We start from the raw sequence: 19,713 nt of genomic DNA on the forward strand, positions 1-19,713 counted from the left end.
CCATCCCCACCTCAAAGTGATTATTAATTCAGGCCCTAATTAATATTCAATCAGAAAGAGATTGATTTGCAGTAAATTGGTTCTATGTTTCCCATAGTGGGGTGTCCAAAACTGTACACTATGCTCCAAATGCAGTCTCAGCAACGTCCTGTACAGTTGGATCATGAGCTCACTATTCCTGTACTCTTCAGATAAAGACAATCTTTAATAAATTCATAAACAATCGGAAACTGATTCATTATGTACTAATCCCATTAAGTTAATTTTAAAGACTCCGAAATGCACATCATAGGCAACAACTATTTTCGGTCAATCTCGTCAAAGTTGAGATTTTGTCCGGTGTGAGCGGTGCAAGGTGCTTGCACGGAAACAAGATGATCAAAATCTTTTGTATCCTCAGATATTTACAACCTACATGGAATATGGGATTTTTACAGGCACTTCTGCAGCTAAACAACGAAAAATAAAATTTTAAACGCAGCAATTGCAAACATTTAAAGATGTTTAAATTGCCAAAAATAGAATTAAAAATGCATTACTTACTTTGAAAGTCCTAAACTAGTTTGCCAACGATCTGCAAACATTAGAACCAAATTCAAAACTTTCATGATTGCTTCCTTCACAAAGCTTATCTGAAAAAAAATCATATTTTATTAAATACCGTCATCAACAGTATAAGCTTCGATAGCTCAGTGGTTACAGGACTGGTCTTGTAAACCAGGGGTTGCGAGTTTGTTCCTTAAAGAATTTCATGTGTGTTACATTCTAAATTAGTATTTTGTGACAATAATGGAACCTTTACCCCTTTAGCTTACTATAACTGGAATATAATAAGCAGATTTTAAAGCATTTAAAAAAACAAATCAATTACTTACTGGCCAAATTTATAACAGAAACAACTTCTCATTAAATTTACCCTAAAGTTGATAAATCATTCAAATTAAAGATTTTCATTAGTCATTATATGGTTAACAAGTGCTTAAATAGACAAATGACAAAGGAGGAAAAACCCAACACCTAACCCCAATCCACCAATTTTCCCCTGCAACCACTGCAACAGTGTCTGCCTGTCCCGCATCGGACTTGTCAGCCACAAACGAGCCTGCAGCTGACGTGGACATTACCCCTCCATAAATCTTCGTCCGCGAAGCCAAGCCAAAGAAATAGAATTGTACCATTAAACAGAACAATAAACAAACTTACCTTTTCCCGCAGTAAACAACGATCATAAATTGTGGATAGGTATCTGTAATGAATTTTTATCAGTTGGTCCAAATCCTTGGCTTCCTCAATTTGGTGCTGAAACTCCAGACCTGTACTATGTAATATCTGAAAATACAGTGAACAACAATTGGTTTCCATTAGTTATTCAGTAGTCAATATTACAAAACACATGAACATTGCAGTGACCAATCACAACTATGAATAAAAAGAATCATGGATCTTAAACCTGAAAATTAAAAATAACAAGTCAAAATTAACATGACAATTTCTTTTTAATTACACAAGATTTGTTTTCACAATATATGACAATAAATATAATTGAATTCAAATAAATTTATAGTAAATGATTTCTTGGATGTAGAAATCTTTCAATTGCTTTGGGATTCAATTCTGATGTTATTTGTCAATATAGGATTCTTTTTAATCAAACAAGACCATCCCAAAACCACTATTTTATCTGTCCTCTGGTTTGAATTTGGAAGAACTTGATGAACAAAAGTTCTCCAGGGTTTCAGATATGCAAAGCACAAGTATTTGGAATTGTTGCATTAAAATTTTATTTTTCGTTGTTTAGCTGCAGAAGTGCCTGTAAAAATCCCATATTCCAGGTAGGTTGAAAATATCTGAGGATGCTGATACAATTTTTCCATAGATCATTTGCACCATTCAATTTATCTTTATTTTATTATATCTGTTTCACCAGACCTGAAAAAATAAGAGGTCACCATTTAAAACAGAGATTAGATAAAATCTAATCTCTGGGGTGAAGTGGAAACAAAATTTTAAACTGTGAACAGAGTTTAACATTTATGAATTTCACAAGGCTTTGGTGCTTGAAAATTCACGGTTACGACTCAGGAAGGTTCTTGTCGGTTTTCAGAGAGAGATTTGTTGCTCATTCCACACCCACAACTGATTCCTTTAGATCAGCCCCTTCAGTGTCTTGCCGAAGAAACTTGCTGCATCAGGGTTTTCCAGATGATAACCTCCTTCTTTCAGGTCACCACAGAGTTCCTTTTTTGTTTCTCTTATTTCAAGTGAAACATTAGGCAGCCAGTCCTTTCCTCTTGCATGAACCACAAGGGCTTTGACCAGGCTGAACTAAGCATTCACAACACATCTTCAAAATGGGGTTTTTCCACAAGCTTGTCAGCTTGTCCTGTTCCAGTCCCAGCTGCTGCTGCTGAACTGAATTCTCTCTCTGAGAAAAGCGTTTGACTTTCTCCTTGCATCACCACATAACCCTCTTAGAACATCACAATGCACCGCTCCAAACCTAATCCTCGAGTTTTCACGTGTTGCTTTTCAAAACAACAATCCATTAGTGAAGTCTCTTTAGTATTTTAAATGAGATCTGTTTTGAAGTGTTTGTATGTGACCTGCACTAAAAACCTTCCCCAATTTATCTCCTTTAAAACCTATCTATTTACAGTATAAAATATAACAATCTGTCACATTAGTGCCTACAGTATCATTTTTTTCCCTGTCATTTTTTATCGTTTTACCCACATTCTATTTCCCTGCTTCAGAATCTCCTTTGTCAATGTAAAGACCCTTTCCATCTATTCAATCTAGATCTTTACATTTTAAATATCTCCATCAGTTCCCTTCATAACCCCCTTTGTACCAAGGAAAACAATCCTAGCTACACTTGTCTCTACATAAATCCTTGGCATTACTTTGGTAACTTGCTTCTGCCTCCTGACAGAAGTTTTTAATCTCGTTCCCTCAAGTGCAGTGCCTAAATCAGACAGATGTCAAAATAGTGTTATCATGGTTCATGTGGACTTATTTGTTCTTGTATCTACTCAAAGCACCGAACACTGTATGTTTTAAAATGTTTGGTGTCATCTAGAAATGTGGAAATTTTATTCTTTATAGCCATGTCTGAATCATTAATATACACAGTACTATGAAATGCACTCTTCCTTGTATTGAACCATGGGAACTTAAATGTTCAAAAACAAACCTTCCTCAAACTTCCTCAAAATCTTTTTTTTTAAGTCATACAGCTGTTAACAGGCCATTTCAGCCCACGAGTCCGTGCTACCCAATTTACATTACATTAGGTTTTGAACAGTGGGAGGAAACCATAGCTCGCAGAGAAAACACACGTAGTTACGGGGAGAACATACAAACTCCTGAATGAAGACACCTCTTCGATGAAAGAAGAAACTCTATCAATATCCTTCAATTTTGAAAAAAAAAAAGCCCTCCCTTCAACCGCTTCACTCCAATAAGAACAAACCTAGCCTATTTTCTAAGCGAATGAAATTTGGAAGGCACTGCTGCATCAGGGTTTTCCAGATGATAACCTCCTTCTTTCAGGTCACCACAGAGTTCGTTTTTTGTTTCTCTTATTTCAAGTGAAACATTAGGCAGCCAGTCCTTTCCTCTTGCATGAACCACAAGGGCTTTGACCAGGCTGAACTAAGCACAAGAAGTCTCATGATAATTAGGTGAACAAGTGAAATCCTGTGGTAGAGTAAGCTCTAGCCTTAGCACTGGAAAAGGCGATTAGTAAAGTTAATTAAAGTCCATTGGAGTCATGGTGAGATAAAGGGATTACTTTCATGCTGAATGATTTTCTCTAATGTGAAAACTACCTGTCACCGCCAGTTTTTCCTTTTGAAGAGGTACAACAAAATAACAGGCCTTTTGGCCCACATGCCTACTAATTCGGTACATCTTTAAAATGTGGGAGGAAGCCAGAGCATCCAGATGAAACTCTTGCAAACATGGGGAGAACATGCAAACTCCTTACAGACAGAGCTGAGTTTTGAAGACGGATTGCTGGATCTGTAATAGTTCTGCACTATTTCCAATCCTTGCTGCTGCCACCCTTTTTATTCTATGGCCTTATTTCTTGATGACGACTCTATTTGGCAGCACCTAACCCATGGATATATCAATAAGATTTGTTCAACAGATTTCGCTTCCACCAGCGTTGTCTCCGCTCCATCCTCAACATTCATTGGAGCGCCTTCATCCCTAACATTGAAGTACTCGAGATGGCAGAGGCCGACAGCATCGAGTCCACGCTGCTGAAGATCCAGCTGCGCTGGGTGGGTCACGTCTCCAGAATGGAGGACCATCGCCTTCCCAAGATCGTGTTCTATGGCGAGCTCTCCACTGGCCACCGTGACAGAGGTGCACCAAAGAAGAGGTACAAGGACTGCCTAAAGAAATCTCTTGGTGCCTGCCATATTGACCACCGCCAGTGGGCTGATATCGCCTCAAACCGTGCATCTTGGCGCCTCACAGTTTGGCGGGCAGCAACCTCCTTTGAAGAAGACCGCAGAGCCCACCTCACCGACAAAAGGCAAAGGAGGAAAAACCCAACACCCAACCCCAACCAACCAATTTTCCCCTGCAACCGCTGCAACCGTGTCTGCCTGTCCCGCATCGGACTTGTCAGCCACAAACAAGCCTGCAGCTGACGTGGACATTTACCCCCTCCATAAATCTTCGTCCGTGAAGCCAAGCCAAAGAATATATTTAGCTCCACTCAACAGGGTTAGCAGAGGTTTTCGGAATATTTCCTGAAAGCTATTAAATGCCGAGGATGACAGACTTTAAAATTAAAGTTCAATACTTTTAAAATTAGCTCAACATACCACAAAAGTTGAATCCTAGTAAATTCATTCACATTAAATTGGATTTGTAGTGATATCAGTATATAACAATGTTCCATTGCAGACAGATATATGCAATGCTATTAAACATAATTAAACACAAACCAAATTTAATATGAATGAGGTAGAGGTGGTTGAACATCAAACTATACTGCTGTCATATAGGAATTTTCGGATAACAAAATTCCAATTATTTTTTCAATAATTTGCCTGTACCTCCATCAACAGGGTTAAAACTGGTTTAGGTTTATTTATCTAAAAGAGCAATGACAACAATTTCCAAGCATTAAGTGCCAAAAGGTTTACAAACCATAAACAAGTAGGGAAAAACTGAATTGGGGCTTAATTTACTGCTCTTTTGAATTTAGAATGTCAAGACTCAAAGTTGTACAATATTTCTTGTGTTGCAGGCAAAAAAAACAGTGGCCACTTTATATTTTTGTATTAGCCTAAATAAATGGCATCTGGAGTTCAGAAGGAGAACCAAGATAGGAACATGAACTTCACAATAGGTGCCATAAATGAACAAAATTTCTCTTTCACAACTCTACCCATTTATACATTATAATGTTCAAAGGAAGGTAAACTCTCTTTGAACAACAATGACAAAAAGAGAAGACTGTTAAGAGTAAATTATATAGGAAAAGGTACCCAAAATTAAAGGCAGTAACAAACTAATATGCAAATGATCTCGTATATTAAAATAACTTTAAGCTGGAAAAGAAAGCTTTCATAAAGTTAACACATTAAAGGCAAATACCAGGAAAAACAATAAATTATGTAAAAAATTGTTGGGAAGAGAGAATGTCTTGTACTACATTATACCAATTACTGTAATAATTTAACTTATCCTGTTTACAAATAAAGCCTCACCCTAGTCATTATGTAATTATGCAGACTGTTGACGAAGTGCATGAGTTTAACTCTCAGCAGAAACATCGTGTGAATTTGTTGTCTAACCGATGACATCCTCTGCACTTGAAACGGCCAACTGGAATCCTCAAGCAGAGTTGCTCGAGGTTTATCACAAGGTTCATCACATTCTGCAATAGCATATAGTTTGAACAATAAGTAAATATAACATTTAAATTTCACAATTCACAGACAACATTATAGCTGCAAGGTAAAAAACAAAATCTGGGAGAACTTGACAAATCTTTTATACCTAATTTATTGGATTATTTTCTTCAACTCTGCAAATTATATTGACCATAGATAAACTCGACCCAAAAATTGTTGGAGAAAAATAAACCCACAAGATTAGATTTGGAGAGTAAAAAAAAACGGCTAAAAAACAATCAAGAAAGATATTCTCGAATTGATTTCTTCTTCACTAATTGAGGAACATAAAAATGGTAACTACTGCTGACTGCTGTAGAGGAGGTTTTTAGTGAGTCAGTTGATCAAGCTTATATTTTTCTTCGTGTATACACCAATAAGAAATACCTTCAAGTTTAAACTTTAAAAATATATCTTTACCAAAACCTTTCAAAAGGGAAAACAAAAGACTTTTTACCAACATTACACATACCATTTCAAAACTCCATCTATCTTACTATATAGCAGAGTAGGTACAAATAGCTGATTGGCCAGAACCTGTTCCTGTTTCTTATGTTATTGTCAGCTGCAGCAATTTACATTTGTACTTCTAGTACAATTTCTAAAACTCAAATTGATCACACAACAAAAACAAATCCACCTCTGGAGGTTTAAAACCAGAAATGATTCAAATTGTAGCAAATTCCTTTCAGCTCCAGAGAACTACATAGAATGAAATAAAGCACACAGGTTGCAAATGCAGATTTTTTTTTATTCAAGTAACTTCATGGAAATCAAACAGCCCAAATTCAGCTTCAACACACACACAAAAAAAAACATCCTAAAGGAATGGCACTGGAAGGAATTAAGACACATTCATTGTACAACTGTTGGCGGTAGTTCAATGAGCAAGAGAGTGGGCCTCTGTAAGTACCATATCTTTAAAGCTGATGATAATCACTTACATCGATCTCCACATAGATCAAGAGGACAAAAGTATTTTAAATTTAAACCAGCAATGCTCATTCTAGTAACGCAGCTCTGGAGACAAAGCCACTCTTAAATACTCAAATGAAGGAAAAAGTATTTTCATTCAGCCATTTGGTCCTTCAAATCTCCTCAACCATTCAATAAAATCATAACTGTGGACTTACCCACCTGTTCCGTATAAACTTCAAATCCCCCCATTGTTAAAAAATTCAACGAGGCAACCTCCACTGCTTCCTTTGGCACTACTCTCTGGGTAAAGGAGTTCGTCCTCATCTCCATCCTAAATCTATTCCCCCGCATCTTCAGGCTATGTTTCCTAACATCACCTGTCAATGGAAACAACCTCTCTGCTTCAATCTTATTTATTCATTTCATAATTTTGTTTGTCTCTATAAGCTTTTTCCTCACTTCTTCTAACTTCAAATGACTCTAGACCCAGGCAATTCAATACCTTAGCAAAGGATAACCTCTTCATTCTCCAAATCAGCTGTTGAACCTCCTTTGAGCAGCCTCTAAAGCTGGTAAATCCTTTCTCAAGTAAGGAGACCAGAACTGCACAAATACTCCATGTTCAGCCACAATACCATTTAACCATTAATTTATTAAAACATATTAATGTTTTTATAATGTTAGAGGACATATTAATTTTTACCTGAAAGGATACTACAAGTAAATATTTCAAAGGAAAACTAAGTCCAACATACCATCAAACCTTAGAACATCAAGACTGTATTTGGCCCACTTAATTTGCAACAGAAGTATGAACACTTGATTATAAATCTTCTGGCATTCAGAGCTGATAACAATATCAACAGGCCAAGGAACCTTTTTTCAGAGAGAAAAAAAATATGTAACCATTTGAGGAACATCGTCACCAATTCAAAATGATAATTCTCAGATGTTGATAATTTTGAACACACCTTGTAGCTCAATGTGAGACCATCAATGGAGTGCACAGGAAGTCTCTTTTTGACAATGTCAATATTTTCTAGATAAATAGACAACCTAGAAAAGAAAGTTAAAAAATAGAATGAAACATTAAGCAAAGCTATGAACTTTTCCAAGTCACAAATGTAATGTGTTTTGGAAAATAATTAGCCACTGGAGTCCAACTGCATAACAGCGGATAGTCACACCCAAAAAACTTGGGTGGCAGACTCAATTTGTCAAGTAGATTGTCAAGAGTATCATGGTAAAGGCTGAAATTTAAAACTGCCATTACAAACATTAGGGATATTCTTATTTACAGGTTATGCTTCTAGTCCACTGCAAAGAAACTTTTCAACATCCACTGTAAATGTGTGGAAAAGAAAAAGTGTATATCATGGCTATTGTGATTTATGGTGTGAAAAATAAAAAATTTAAAAAAAAAAAAAAAAAAAAAAAAAAAAAAAAAAAAGAAACTTTTCAACATCCAGATCTGGAATAAAATTTTAAAGAATAGGAAATAAATTACAATCAATTTATTTAAATGTAGTTCTCCATAGTACATCAATCTTGAAACTATGCTGGTTAACATAGGTTCAACCTCAAAAGTTTCTATGGTACTATTTGAAGAAATTAAATTATCAGGGCACAATCAGATCTCAACTCTCATTAAAAAATAGGTTAAAGGTCAGTCAACCTCTATTTTGAAAGATCCTGTGCATAGATAGGTTGCTGGCGGGCTGATGCAAGATTTAATGGTTGTACATCATGATTTATCAACTCAATTATAAATGCTCATTTTTTTCTTTCCATGCAACATTCTCTCAGGGGGAAACAGTATCTTTACATGGTCGTAATAACAGAAGTTTGGTGGTCCTTTAGGTTCATGTTTAGTACAGAATGAGCTGAAGGATCTGTTTTTCTGCTGGACAACTCTTTCTAACTTAAAACCAATGCTGGAGAAACTCAGCAGTCTTCTTTATGTAAAAGATACACAACCAACACTGATGAAAAGCTCAGGCCCAAAAAGATGGTTCTGTATCTTCTTCTTTGCCATATAAAGAACACTTGTTTGACCTGTTGAGTTTCTCTACATTGTGTTTTTCCTTCAATCGCAGTGACCGCAGACTTTCATATTTTACTCCTCTCTTTCTAATTTAAAACTGCAGTGAAAATCCAGAGTGAATATGTAGATAGGAAATAATTAAATTTCACTATTAAAAGGTTCTGATTTCATCTTCACTGATGCTGGAGGACAAGCAGATTATTTCCTCTATTTTTAATTTCACATTTTCATCGTCTGATTTTTATTTTTGCTTTTAGAAATGATCAAATTAATCTGCCTCTAAATTTAAGGAACCACCAAAACACTGAACGGAGTGATAGGAATCTCTCTCAGATAATTTCTGCAAGGATTAATTTTTTTTTAAAACATATATCTTCAAGACCATTCAGTCCTTACCATATAGAAATTAGCCTTAATGATCTGAAAAAAATTGATACAACCTTCCCTACCTTAGTTCTTAAAAGTATATATATCAAAGCAATTGATCATGCAGCAAAACAGACCCAATTTTGTATTTAAGTACGGAAACAGTCCTCTCACCCTATAATGTATCCATCCATTCCTTTCTCGGTTTCGAATTTAAGCTCCCCTCAAGTGCATTTATGCTGATTAATTTAATTTTTTAATTCTAGCAGCAAGTTCATCATTATAACCACTCTGGATAAAAAACATATTCCCAATTCCATAATAGATGTTCTAGTGACTATTTTAAATTTCCAGTTTGAATTCCGATCATCTCTTCGATTAAACACCTTCTTGAAATTAAAAAGCATGTGAATTTACCGAGAGCTATCTTCAGGGTAGCGTTGCCCAACTGCCTCTTGTAATCGGGCATTTAAAAATGACAAGTGTTGCCAGGATTCTTTCTCCTTTACTTTTCCAAAAATTGCTACGTAGAAATCATACATGGTCTCTCCAGCCTCCAAAAGGAAGAAATTTCTCATGGCTTGGAGATATTCCACAAGCCTGAAAGGAAAAGCAGATACCATATATTTATCACATTTTAGTCTTTAAAACACCTTGCCTTCAAAAAGTGGTAAAGTAGCAGTAGCCAGAGCCAGGATAGAACACAATGAGGGTGAATTTCAGGTACATAGCACATACAGTGTTTTTACTTCAATCACTGTGCCTCTATAGCCAAGTTTAAAATTTCATAGCACCTCTGTTCTCTTTTCCACTGCCAACTGCTCCATGTGAAGTCTGAAGAAGGGGTATCTTCCTACACTGTTAACTGGGCAGAAAATATTGCTAACTGCATCAGAATATAGTAAGTCTTGGATGATTGTAACCTGGAGTTGCAGTTCAAGTATTATATGTGGTAATTCATTGTGCAACAGGTGAGGTCATTTTTAAATAGAAATTTATTTTTAAATAGAAATCAACATGGAAAAATCTAATTATAACATAGAAAGCTCAAGAAATCATTTAAGATGCACTTGTAAATATCTTTTGTGAGAATTAAAGACCAAGTTAGGTACCCTCTTAATTTTAGGGCCTATTTAGAATATAAAGCTTGATTATTAACTATATATTCTTTCACAAGATATAGGAGCAGAATTAGCCCAATTGGCCCATCGAGTCTGCTCCACCATTCTAATCATGTGCTGATCCATCCATCCACTCATCCCCACTCCTAGGCTTTTTTCCCCATAACCCTTGAATGCCCTTACTAATCAAATATCTGTCAATTTCTGTCTTATCTACCTTGTTTTCACAACCACCTATGTCAACAAGTTCCACAGACTCATGTCCCTCTGACTATAGAAATTTTTCTCTGTTTTAAATTTATGCCTTTTTATCCTGAAGTTGAGCCCTCTTGTCCTATTCTCCCCTATCATGGGAAACAACCTTGCCACATCTACTTCATCCAGGTTTTTCAACATTCGAAATGCCTCTGAGGTCCTCCCTCATCCTTCTGTACTCCAAAAGTGTCAAACAAATTGTGCCAATTAACCCAACACTTGACTTGTTTTTCCTTCTAAAGTGCAATTTACTGAAGTGTCAGATATTTGAGCTTTTATTGCAGATTGTATGCAAGCTTACAAAACAGTCAAACAATTTATACTTAATACCTTTAATTCAATAGTTTGTATCACCTAATTTATCGCAAAACTAACATGTTATTTTAATTTGCTTATGGAGGGATTAATATTTACAGCATCTAAATGTGTAGGACCAATAAACATTTTTTTTCTCTTACTTGTAATCTGTCTTTAGAGTTTGCATTAATTTTCCACAACATTCCAGGTACCGTTTCTCAATGTGAGGATACAAACAGGAGCGAAGTGTGAGCTCAAATGCCTGGCAGGTAACTGACTCAGAGGATCTATCCACGTTAACATCACCATTGCTGAATCTTTCATGGAAGTCATTTTGTTCCATATATAACCTGCAAAAATTGGATTAGCATCAACAAAACTCTTCTGTTCAGTTGAGTTGGTATCTGATAACCAAAGGCATTACATTTTAAACACTGTACCTGGACTCGACAAAATATTCAAAATTTCTGTATAATGTTAATGTGGCATGCTTGTTTTTGTGGCCCAACAACAAAATATTTCAATATTCACGTTTGAGGATTTTTATAAATCTTAAATGTTGAACAAAGATGGCACAACAAAAATCTCCAATGTAATCAAACATTAGCAACAATTAAAAAAAACTCAAAACTTTAAAGAAGCATTACTAACTAATTTTCTATTTGTGCTTTAATAACAGATTTCAGTGCAAAGAAAAAGATGTTCTTATGTCATCAAGAATAGCAACATTTAATACATATCAGGTGTGACAGAGTATAGAAATGTTTTTGGGAGATAAACTGGGAAAGGTTTGTTAGAGTTGGTCACATGCAAACACTTTAAAACAGGTCTTATTTGAAATACTGGAGATATAATGGCTTCTCACTCCTTTTTGCAAGAGCTTTGAAGAGTGCTCCAGAGATGTCACTAATGGATTATTGTTTATCAAAGTAACAGATGAAAGAGCAGGCTGGAGCCACTATTGTCTGCAGGAGAGCTTTGCTGTTGTAAGAGGGTCATGTGATTTTTGCAAGCAGAGAGAGTCAAACAGGCTTTCTTTCAGTCTCAGTGTGTGAGTGTGTGAGAGAGACAGACACTCGACAGTGTCAGGCAGCAGAAGTTGCTGGGACTGAAACAGGACAAGCTGGCAAGCTTTTGGAAGACAGCCTGGTCAAATCTCTTGTGGTTCATGCAAGAGGAGAGGACTGGCTGTCTAATGTTTTACTTGGAATAAGTGAAACAAAAATGAACTCTGTGGTGACCTCAAAGAAATAACTATCATCTGGAGAACCCTGTCAGCAGGACACTGAGGTGACTGATGGAAGTACCTCTGTTGTGGATGTCCTGGAACAACACATCTCTCTCTGAAAACCAACAGGAACCTTCCTGAGCAGTAACCATTTACCTTTTGAGCACCAAAGCCTAGTGAACTTCATACATGCTAAATTCTGTGCACAGTATAAGAATTGCCTGCAACCAGCGAACTTGGAGGAATGAGAAGTGAGTTTCGACTGTGAACCAAAGAACTTTTCTGAACTTACACACACATTACACACAAGGCACTTAGAATTAGAAGGGGGTTAAGTTAGGTAAAGTAAGTTAAAAATGATGTTAAAGTGTAATTCTGCTTTCATGTTTAAAGATAATTAAAATCAACTTTTGTTTAAGTAACCATTTGTCTTGGTGAATATCTCTTGCTGCTGGGTTTTGGGGTCTTCTGGGCTCGTAACACATGAAATGGAGAAAATTCTGTGGATACAATACTTATTTAATCGTATATCTGAACTCTAAACTTGTACTACACCATAATACCTTCACATTAAATCAAACTCATCATCTTTGGACAAGCGCATTGTTAAAAATAGCCTCGTGTTGAGAAAGCCTGGAGAAATTCCATTCCTAATAAACATAACTAGATTCAGGAAATGCTTACTCATTTAAATATACATTATATTTCTTTACATCATTTACACTTAAAAAGCCTCATTCAGAGCCAAAATAGCAACTTTGTACGCAAACACTTTTGGTTGGTGTAACCTCCTGTGAAAAGTATTTAAGAGATTCTCTGCCAGAATCCTTTTCAATTGCGATCATTACAGTAATTCCAAGATGTAGAAATATGATTGAGGAGGTTTACAGTTCCCCAATTTTATGAATTATTATAAAGTAGACCAGTTGAGATTTATTAATGTATGATTTAAATAATGTTCCACCATAGGTGAATATAGGAGAAACAGATTCTCAATGTTTTATTTATAAATAGATTGTTAATAATAAACAGAGAAACATGCATACTGAAACATTTAATTGAACTTTGGAATAAAGTTGATAAAGAAATTGGAGGAGGAGAATACCAATGGAAACAGAAGTAGAATTATTATTATGAACTACTCTTTGCAGACAATGCCGCTTTAGTTGCCCATTCAGAGCCAGCTCTTCAGCGCTTGACGTCCTGTTTTGCGGAAACTGCCAAAATGTTTGGCCTGGAAGTCAGCCTGAAGAAAATTGAGGTCCTCCATCACCCAGCTCCCCACCATGACTACCAGCCCCCCCACATCTCCATCGGGCACACAAAACTCAAAACGGTCAACCAGTTTACCTATCTCGGCTGCACCATTTCATCTGATGCAAGGATCGACAACGATATAGACAACAGACTCGCCAAGGCAAATAGCGCCTTTGGAAGACTACACAAAAGAGTCTGGTAAAACAACCAATTGAAAAACCTCAAAAAGAATAGCGTAAACAGAGCCTTTGTCATACCCACGCTCCTGTTCGGCTCCGAATTATGGGTCCTCTACCGGCATCACCTACGGCTCCTAGAATGCTTCCACCAGCGTTTTCTCCGCTCCATCCTCAACATTCATTGGAGCGACTTCATCCCTAATATCGAAGTACTCGAGATGGCAGAGGCCGACAGCATCGAATCCACACTGCTGACGATCCAACTGCGCTGGGTAGGTCACGTCTCCAGAATGGAGGACCATCGCCTTCCCAAGATTGTGTAATATGGCGAGCTCTCCACTGGCCACCGTGACAGAGGTGCACCAAAGAAGAGGTACAAGGACTGCCTAAAGAAATCTCTTGGTGCCTGCCACATTGATCACCGCCAGTGGGCTGATATTGCCTCAAACCGTGCATCTTGACGCCTCACAGTTCGGCGGGCAGCAACCTCCTTTGAAGAAGACCGCAGAGCCCACCTCACTGACAAAAGACAAAGGAGGGAAAACCCAACACCCAACCCCAACCAACCAATTTTCCCCTGCAACTGCTGCAACCGTGTCTGCCTGTCCCGCATCGGACTTGTCAGCCACAAACGAGCCTGCAGCTGACGTGGACATTACCCCTCCATAAATCTTCGTCTGCAAAGCCAAGCCAAAGAGAGAGACTAGAGAAGTAAAGAAATTTAGTTCAGAGATTTATAAATTATTACAAAAGAAAGCTCAAAAGGAAGGAGTTCATAAATCAAGACATAAATAAATAGATTTAAATAAGCAAATAAATGAACATAAATGATTCAGATATATAGAGAAAGTAGAAAAGTACATAAATATGAGATATAGATTAGTTCAAAATAACTTTATTCATCAGATATTTAACACCACAAAACTTATATAACATGAATTACACTTACTTGGATTTATGTTTTAGGTGTGGACAAGAAGTTGGCACTTTTTTTGTATTCAACTTGGCAGTGCTCCACATTTAAACCTTTTTGGCTTGAAATGGGTAATATATTAGAATTAATAACTGGAGTAAAATTCCCACAGGTTCCAATATTATTTTTACTGGGAGATATTAAAAGGATTAAATCTAAATTAAAATTGAATACGTATCAAGTAATATTCATTCAAATTGCTTTGACAATAGCTAGAAAATATATTGCTATTACCTGGAAGTCTAACATTGATTTGGGAATGGATAAATGGCATGCAGAAGTTCGGAGTTCCACTTGAGAAAATTACTTATAATTTAAGAGGTAAATATTATACATTTTTCAAAATATGGAGCCCATATATACAAACTGTTGATATTAATATTTAAATGAATCTTGAACATTCCCTTTCTCTTTTAGGTCTCTCTCTCTATATATATTTAAAAGGTATCAAAAAGTGAAAAACTCCTGTTGTGGTTTTCTTGTCCCTCTTTTTCTTTTCTTTATTTGAGTTTATAGGGGTTGGGGAGGGGGTGGGGGAATTAATAGGCTTTTCTTTTTTTAATTTTTTTTTACTTTCCTTTTGATATAAATACCACATGTATTTGGATTAAATTTGAAATATGTTTGCTTAGTGGTTTTATTTTTTTATTTTTTTTTAAAGTTTCCTAAAAAGTGTTTAAGAGATGATAAAATCTCCCCATACTGTGTCCAATTGAAGGATGTGCTAACATTTCATATTAGCACCAATATTGTGAGTTAAAATTTCCCCAGCAGATTTGATGAATCCACGGAAATCCCAAGGATTAAATGAGTGCAGGGTGACACAACATCCATTCCAAATTATTCCAATGCTCATCACAATTATCGGTTACACACTCTTGATGCTAGGGTTAGTTTGTGACTGTTGATTGGTATCATCTTCTTATATATTCCTCCTCCCTCATCTGGAGGAAGCACATCTCGTTTTCAATTTGCAGCACCAAACCCTTTTGAAATTAAATGAATAAGCCCTCGCGAATATGTTTTAGCATAATGAGATGTGTAAAATTTCAGTCTGCTTATTAGTGGGAGAGCTTAGGTTAAAGGAACTTAGCAAAAATAAATACCACTGCACCAGAAAATATAGATTATAGTAACATTTGAGTCTATAATATTTGAATCGTTGAAACGTTACCTTGCAAAAGTTATAGCTAATAAAGGATCGTAAACGTCGTCAAGCTCAAGGTGCCGAGCAACTATAGACTGCACTTTGATCAAGCTTTCCTTTGTCGCTTGTTGCTCTGGAAGGATACGTTCACAGGATTCAGCACCCTCTCCATAACGAAGGCGGGACTGAAGTGACTCCAGAAACATCGCATACAAATTTTTTCTTTCTGCGTCTGCAAAAAAAAAAAACACAAAATTGACATTTTTTTTTAAACAAAGTGCATTTCATGGAACTATATTTACTCCATTAATAATTTGGAGCCAGGATTGGTAAGAAAAATGAGATGAAATGCACAAATAGAAACATGGAGATTACAGGTTCTCACAGGCTCTGGATATTTTATATATATATATATATATATATATAAAAACATATATATATAAAAACATATATATATATATATATATATATATATATATATATCAGGCAATTAAAATTCACAGAAAGAAGGAGAAATTGTATGAGAAAGGGAGGGTCATGGAGAAAAGGTAAACCAGGCACATCAGAGAGAGGCCCGGGCACATGGTCAGTACAAAGGAGGGGAGAACAAATTTTGCAAGATATATTGAGTAAACAGAGGCTATTGGTACATTGCTTGGATTCCATGGCAATGCATTTCAATGCTTCATGTCAACTTTTAACTCTTCAAATAAAAAAAAATTTAGATTTATTGTTAGAGAACAAACATGACATCACATAACCATCCTGACATTCTTTTTCCTGTGGGTGAGGCAGAACTATCGCTTATTGGTCGTGCAAAAAAAACTGGACACAGCATATGCATGTAAACAAATAAAGAACTGTACATATAAAAAATGTCAGATCACAACTCAGAAAATTATTCTTAAATATAAAATCCAATTGTACTCTCTTCGCCTCTTCTCTAGTTTACTAATAAGGCAAAAAATTCATTTTATTTATAGTCAAACAGTTATTAGAATGAGTTGACAAATGGAGCAACCAGGATGGAGTGGATAGCTCCACATATAATTTTCAATTAGACTTTTTAAAGTGTTATTTCACATAAAATTGAATCTTAATAGCATACTGTGCAATGGGAGATGTGGATTAGCCAGCAAATAATCCATCTAGAGCAAAAGTTCATTGCCAGATGGATGTTCTAATTAGTACTGTATTATTACGGCACAATAAAATACAAATTTTAGATACACCTAATGATGATTTGCCCCAATGGTGTTACCTCACATGAGCTAATTATCTGGATGTGAACAAAATAACATAGCTATTCAGCAAAGATGGACAAAGAACACATTCAGACACTTTCTACTGGGGCAAGAAAATAAATTAATGCTTTAGGCCACTCACACATTATATGCAGCAAGTATATTCTTTAAAATTCAAGTCCTTCCCTACCAAAATTAACAAGCCAGATGAATCATTAAAATGTGAATAATTAATGATCCAGGATAGTGTCAAATACTTGAAAGCAGGATCACAGGATCAAATGCATAAAAACAGGGTACTTTGTAATGGTTTTGGCTCAGCATTGATGTTCAGCGTTTACCACATTAACAACATTAAAACAAATTTCAAAATACTTACCTGTTAAAAAGTGGCTTACGGTGTCTAAGAATGTGAAATCAACTGAAGACTCACTTTTATTTTTTTCCAGTTATAGCACTGCTGTCATTTGGAAAAGGTTGTACAAAACGACAAAAAATTAAACTGCTGGAAGAACACAGCAGGTTAAATATCATCTGTGGAGCAAAGGGCTGGCTGACATTTCAAATTGAGACCCTGCCTCATGACTGTTCATACTGACATTATATGCAGTTGTCGGCAGAGAGAGTGGAGATAATTGGACCTTGAACCTTCCTGTACCACCCTAACCAGAATATTACTCCAGGACCTAAGCTTACATTATTGTACATCACAAAAATCTGTAGACACTGTGGTTGAAGTAAAAACACAAAAAAAAAACTGGAGAAACTCAGCAGGTCAAACATGATACAAAAAATTGAAATAAAAGAGTGTTTGGGCATTAATAGGAGTAACATCCATAAAATATGCCAGTCTGGCACCACAAAATTCAAATAAATTGGATAACCATTTATCCTTTAGTTGACTCATGTGGCAAATAAATACAGCTGGAAAATTCCACTGAATCTCTCCATCTATCACATGCAAATTCAAAAGTAGTCCCACAAATCACGCAATTTTAGTATATGCTCGTGCAATAGTCGAGTTTTAGGGACCAATTTTTCAGGTCCAATGTGGGGAGGGGGGTTGACTTTTACACGGATCATACTTCTGACTGTAGTGAGTACCTGTATCAAGGCATTAGGAGCTCGAATGACCAGAACCGGGTGGCAAGTCCGTGTTCAAGGTGTTGGGTGCTAAGATAGGCTGGCAGTCGAGGCGGGGACCTGCAGTCGGGACGTCATGAGTTCCAGTGGGCAGGGGGCCAAGGCGAGGATCTGCAGACAGTGTTGAGAGATACGGTGGGCGGGCGGCCAGCGCGAGAATCCGCGGTTGGGACATCGGGAGCTCCGGTGGGAGGATCCGCACCCTGGGCATGGGGAGCTCGGATGGGTGGGCGGCCCAGGTGAAGGCTCGTGGTCAGGGTGTCGGGGGCTCGGATGGGTGGGTAGTTTGGGCCAAAAATAGGGGAGGTTGACTTTTAGAAATGATATATGGAAAACATACGATTTTGGGGTCAAAAAAGGGGTTTGACTTTTATATAGGATCAATTACATGAAATCATGGCTTGTCAGGTTGATTCCTCCCATTGTTACAGCACATATCAGCTTGGATGAGTTACCAGAACACAGATGACTTGTACTTCTCCAAACGATTCCACAACATACAGTTTGTATGGTTGTCAAGGCACATATTCAATAAAGATTTTAACAAAAACTGAACAAATTATTGAGCTAAATGCCTTTTTGACATTTTAGCAACTTTCTAAACTTGCAATTTTGAAATGCTTTCAATTACAGCCTGGACTAGATCAGAGCAATTATTCAGATTCTCCTTTCTGATCCTACTGTAATTAGTTTTCCATACCTCGGTGAGTGTTTTCCATTGGAAAGCCTTGATTATCCTTACTTTCCAAGTTCTTGAGTAGTTGCATTGACTTGCCAGCCATAATAATCTCCTTAAGCACTGGCTTCAGGAAGGAAACCATTGTGTGTTGTTTATTGGAATTTCCTTGATCAATGTTGTCACCGCCACTCGCACCATCACTTCCGTTTTCATCAGTTCCAGTCTTTTCAGACACACTGAACAGGGTACAAGTAGAATGCCAGAAATCTCTATGATTTACTGGGACATCCTTGTTTCTAATGCACAAGATTAAATGGTGGAAAGAAAGACATTTTTAAGCAGTAGCTCCAGCTCTTTGCAACCACATGATAAAAAATTTTATTTGTTCAATACATTTTAAAACTATTATTAGTGACATTGTTAACTTACTTATGCCTTCTCTACAAAACTGATAAAGAATGGCAAATTATTTATTTTTTCCACAATCATGTAATCATCTTTTAATAAAAAAAATCTAACTCATTGTGATCAGTAGCAGTGAAATTTAAAATACATCCTCATAATAGAAATATTTATTCATTGATCAAACGCAGAGGATCAAAATGGTGTCAAGTAAATTTAAGCTTCTTCTTTGGCTTGGCTTCGCGGACGAAGATTTATGGAGGGGTAAATGTCCACATCAGCTGCAGGCTCGTTTGTGGCTGACAAGTCCGATGCGGGACAGGCAGACAGGGTTGCAGGGGAAAATTGGTGGGTTGGGGTTGGGTGTTGGGTTTTCCCTCCTTTGTCTTTTGTCAGTGAGGTGGGCTCTGCGGTCTTCTTCAAAGGAGGTTGCTGCCCGCCGAACTGTGAGACGTCAAGATGCACGGTTTGAGGCGATATCAGCCCACTGGCGGTGATCAATGTGGCAGGCACCAAGAGATTTCTTTAGGCAGTCCTTGTAC

At 36.8% G+C, this 19,713-nt stretch overlaps 1 protein-coding gene across 3 annotated transcripts in view; it reads right to left on the reverse strand.

Moving 5' to 3' along the window:
* Positions 1 to 19,713, reverse strand: part of tubgcp5 (tubulin gamma complex component 5) — a 66,099-nt gene that overhangs the window by 6,382 nt on the left and 40,004 nt on the right. For all 3 annotated transcript variants that reach the window (XM_069891917.1, XM_069891918.1, XM_069891919.1), the window contains 9 exons: positions 18,791 to 19,065; positions 15,731 to 15,935; positions 11,081 to 11,269; positions 9,664 to 9,846; positions 7,808 to 7,892; positions 7,592 to 7,712; positions 5,733 to 5,902; positions 1,204 to 1,329; positions 544 to 632 (listed from right to left, as the gene is read on the reverse strand). In XM_069891917.1, the coding sequence (XP_069748018.1) occupies positions 544 to 632; positions 1,204 to 1,329; positions 5,733 to 5,902; positions 7,592 to 7,712; positions 7,808 to 7,892; positions 9,664 to 9,846; positions 11,081 to 11,269; positions 15,731 to 15,935; positions 18,791 to 19,065 (1,443 nt within the window). The remainder of the gene's footprint in view (positions 1 to 543; positions 633 to 1,203; positions 1,330 to 5,732; positions 5,903 to 7,591; positions 7,713 to 7,807; positions 7,893 to 9,663; positions 9,847 to 11,080; positions 11,270 to 15,730; positions 15,936 to 18,790; positions 19,066 to 19,713) is intronic.

This window comes from Narcine bancroftii, chromosome 7, assembly GCF_036971445.1.
Source record: "Narcine bancroftii isolate sNarBan1 chromosome 7, sNarBan1.hap1, whole genome shotgun sequence".
NCBI lineage: Eukaryota > Metazoa > Chordata > Chondrichthyes > Torpediniformes > Narcinidae > Narcine > Narcine bancroftii.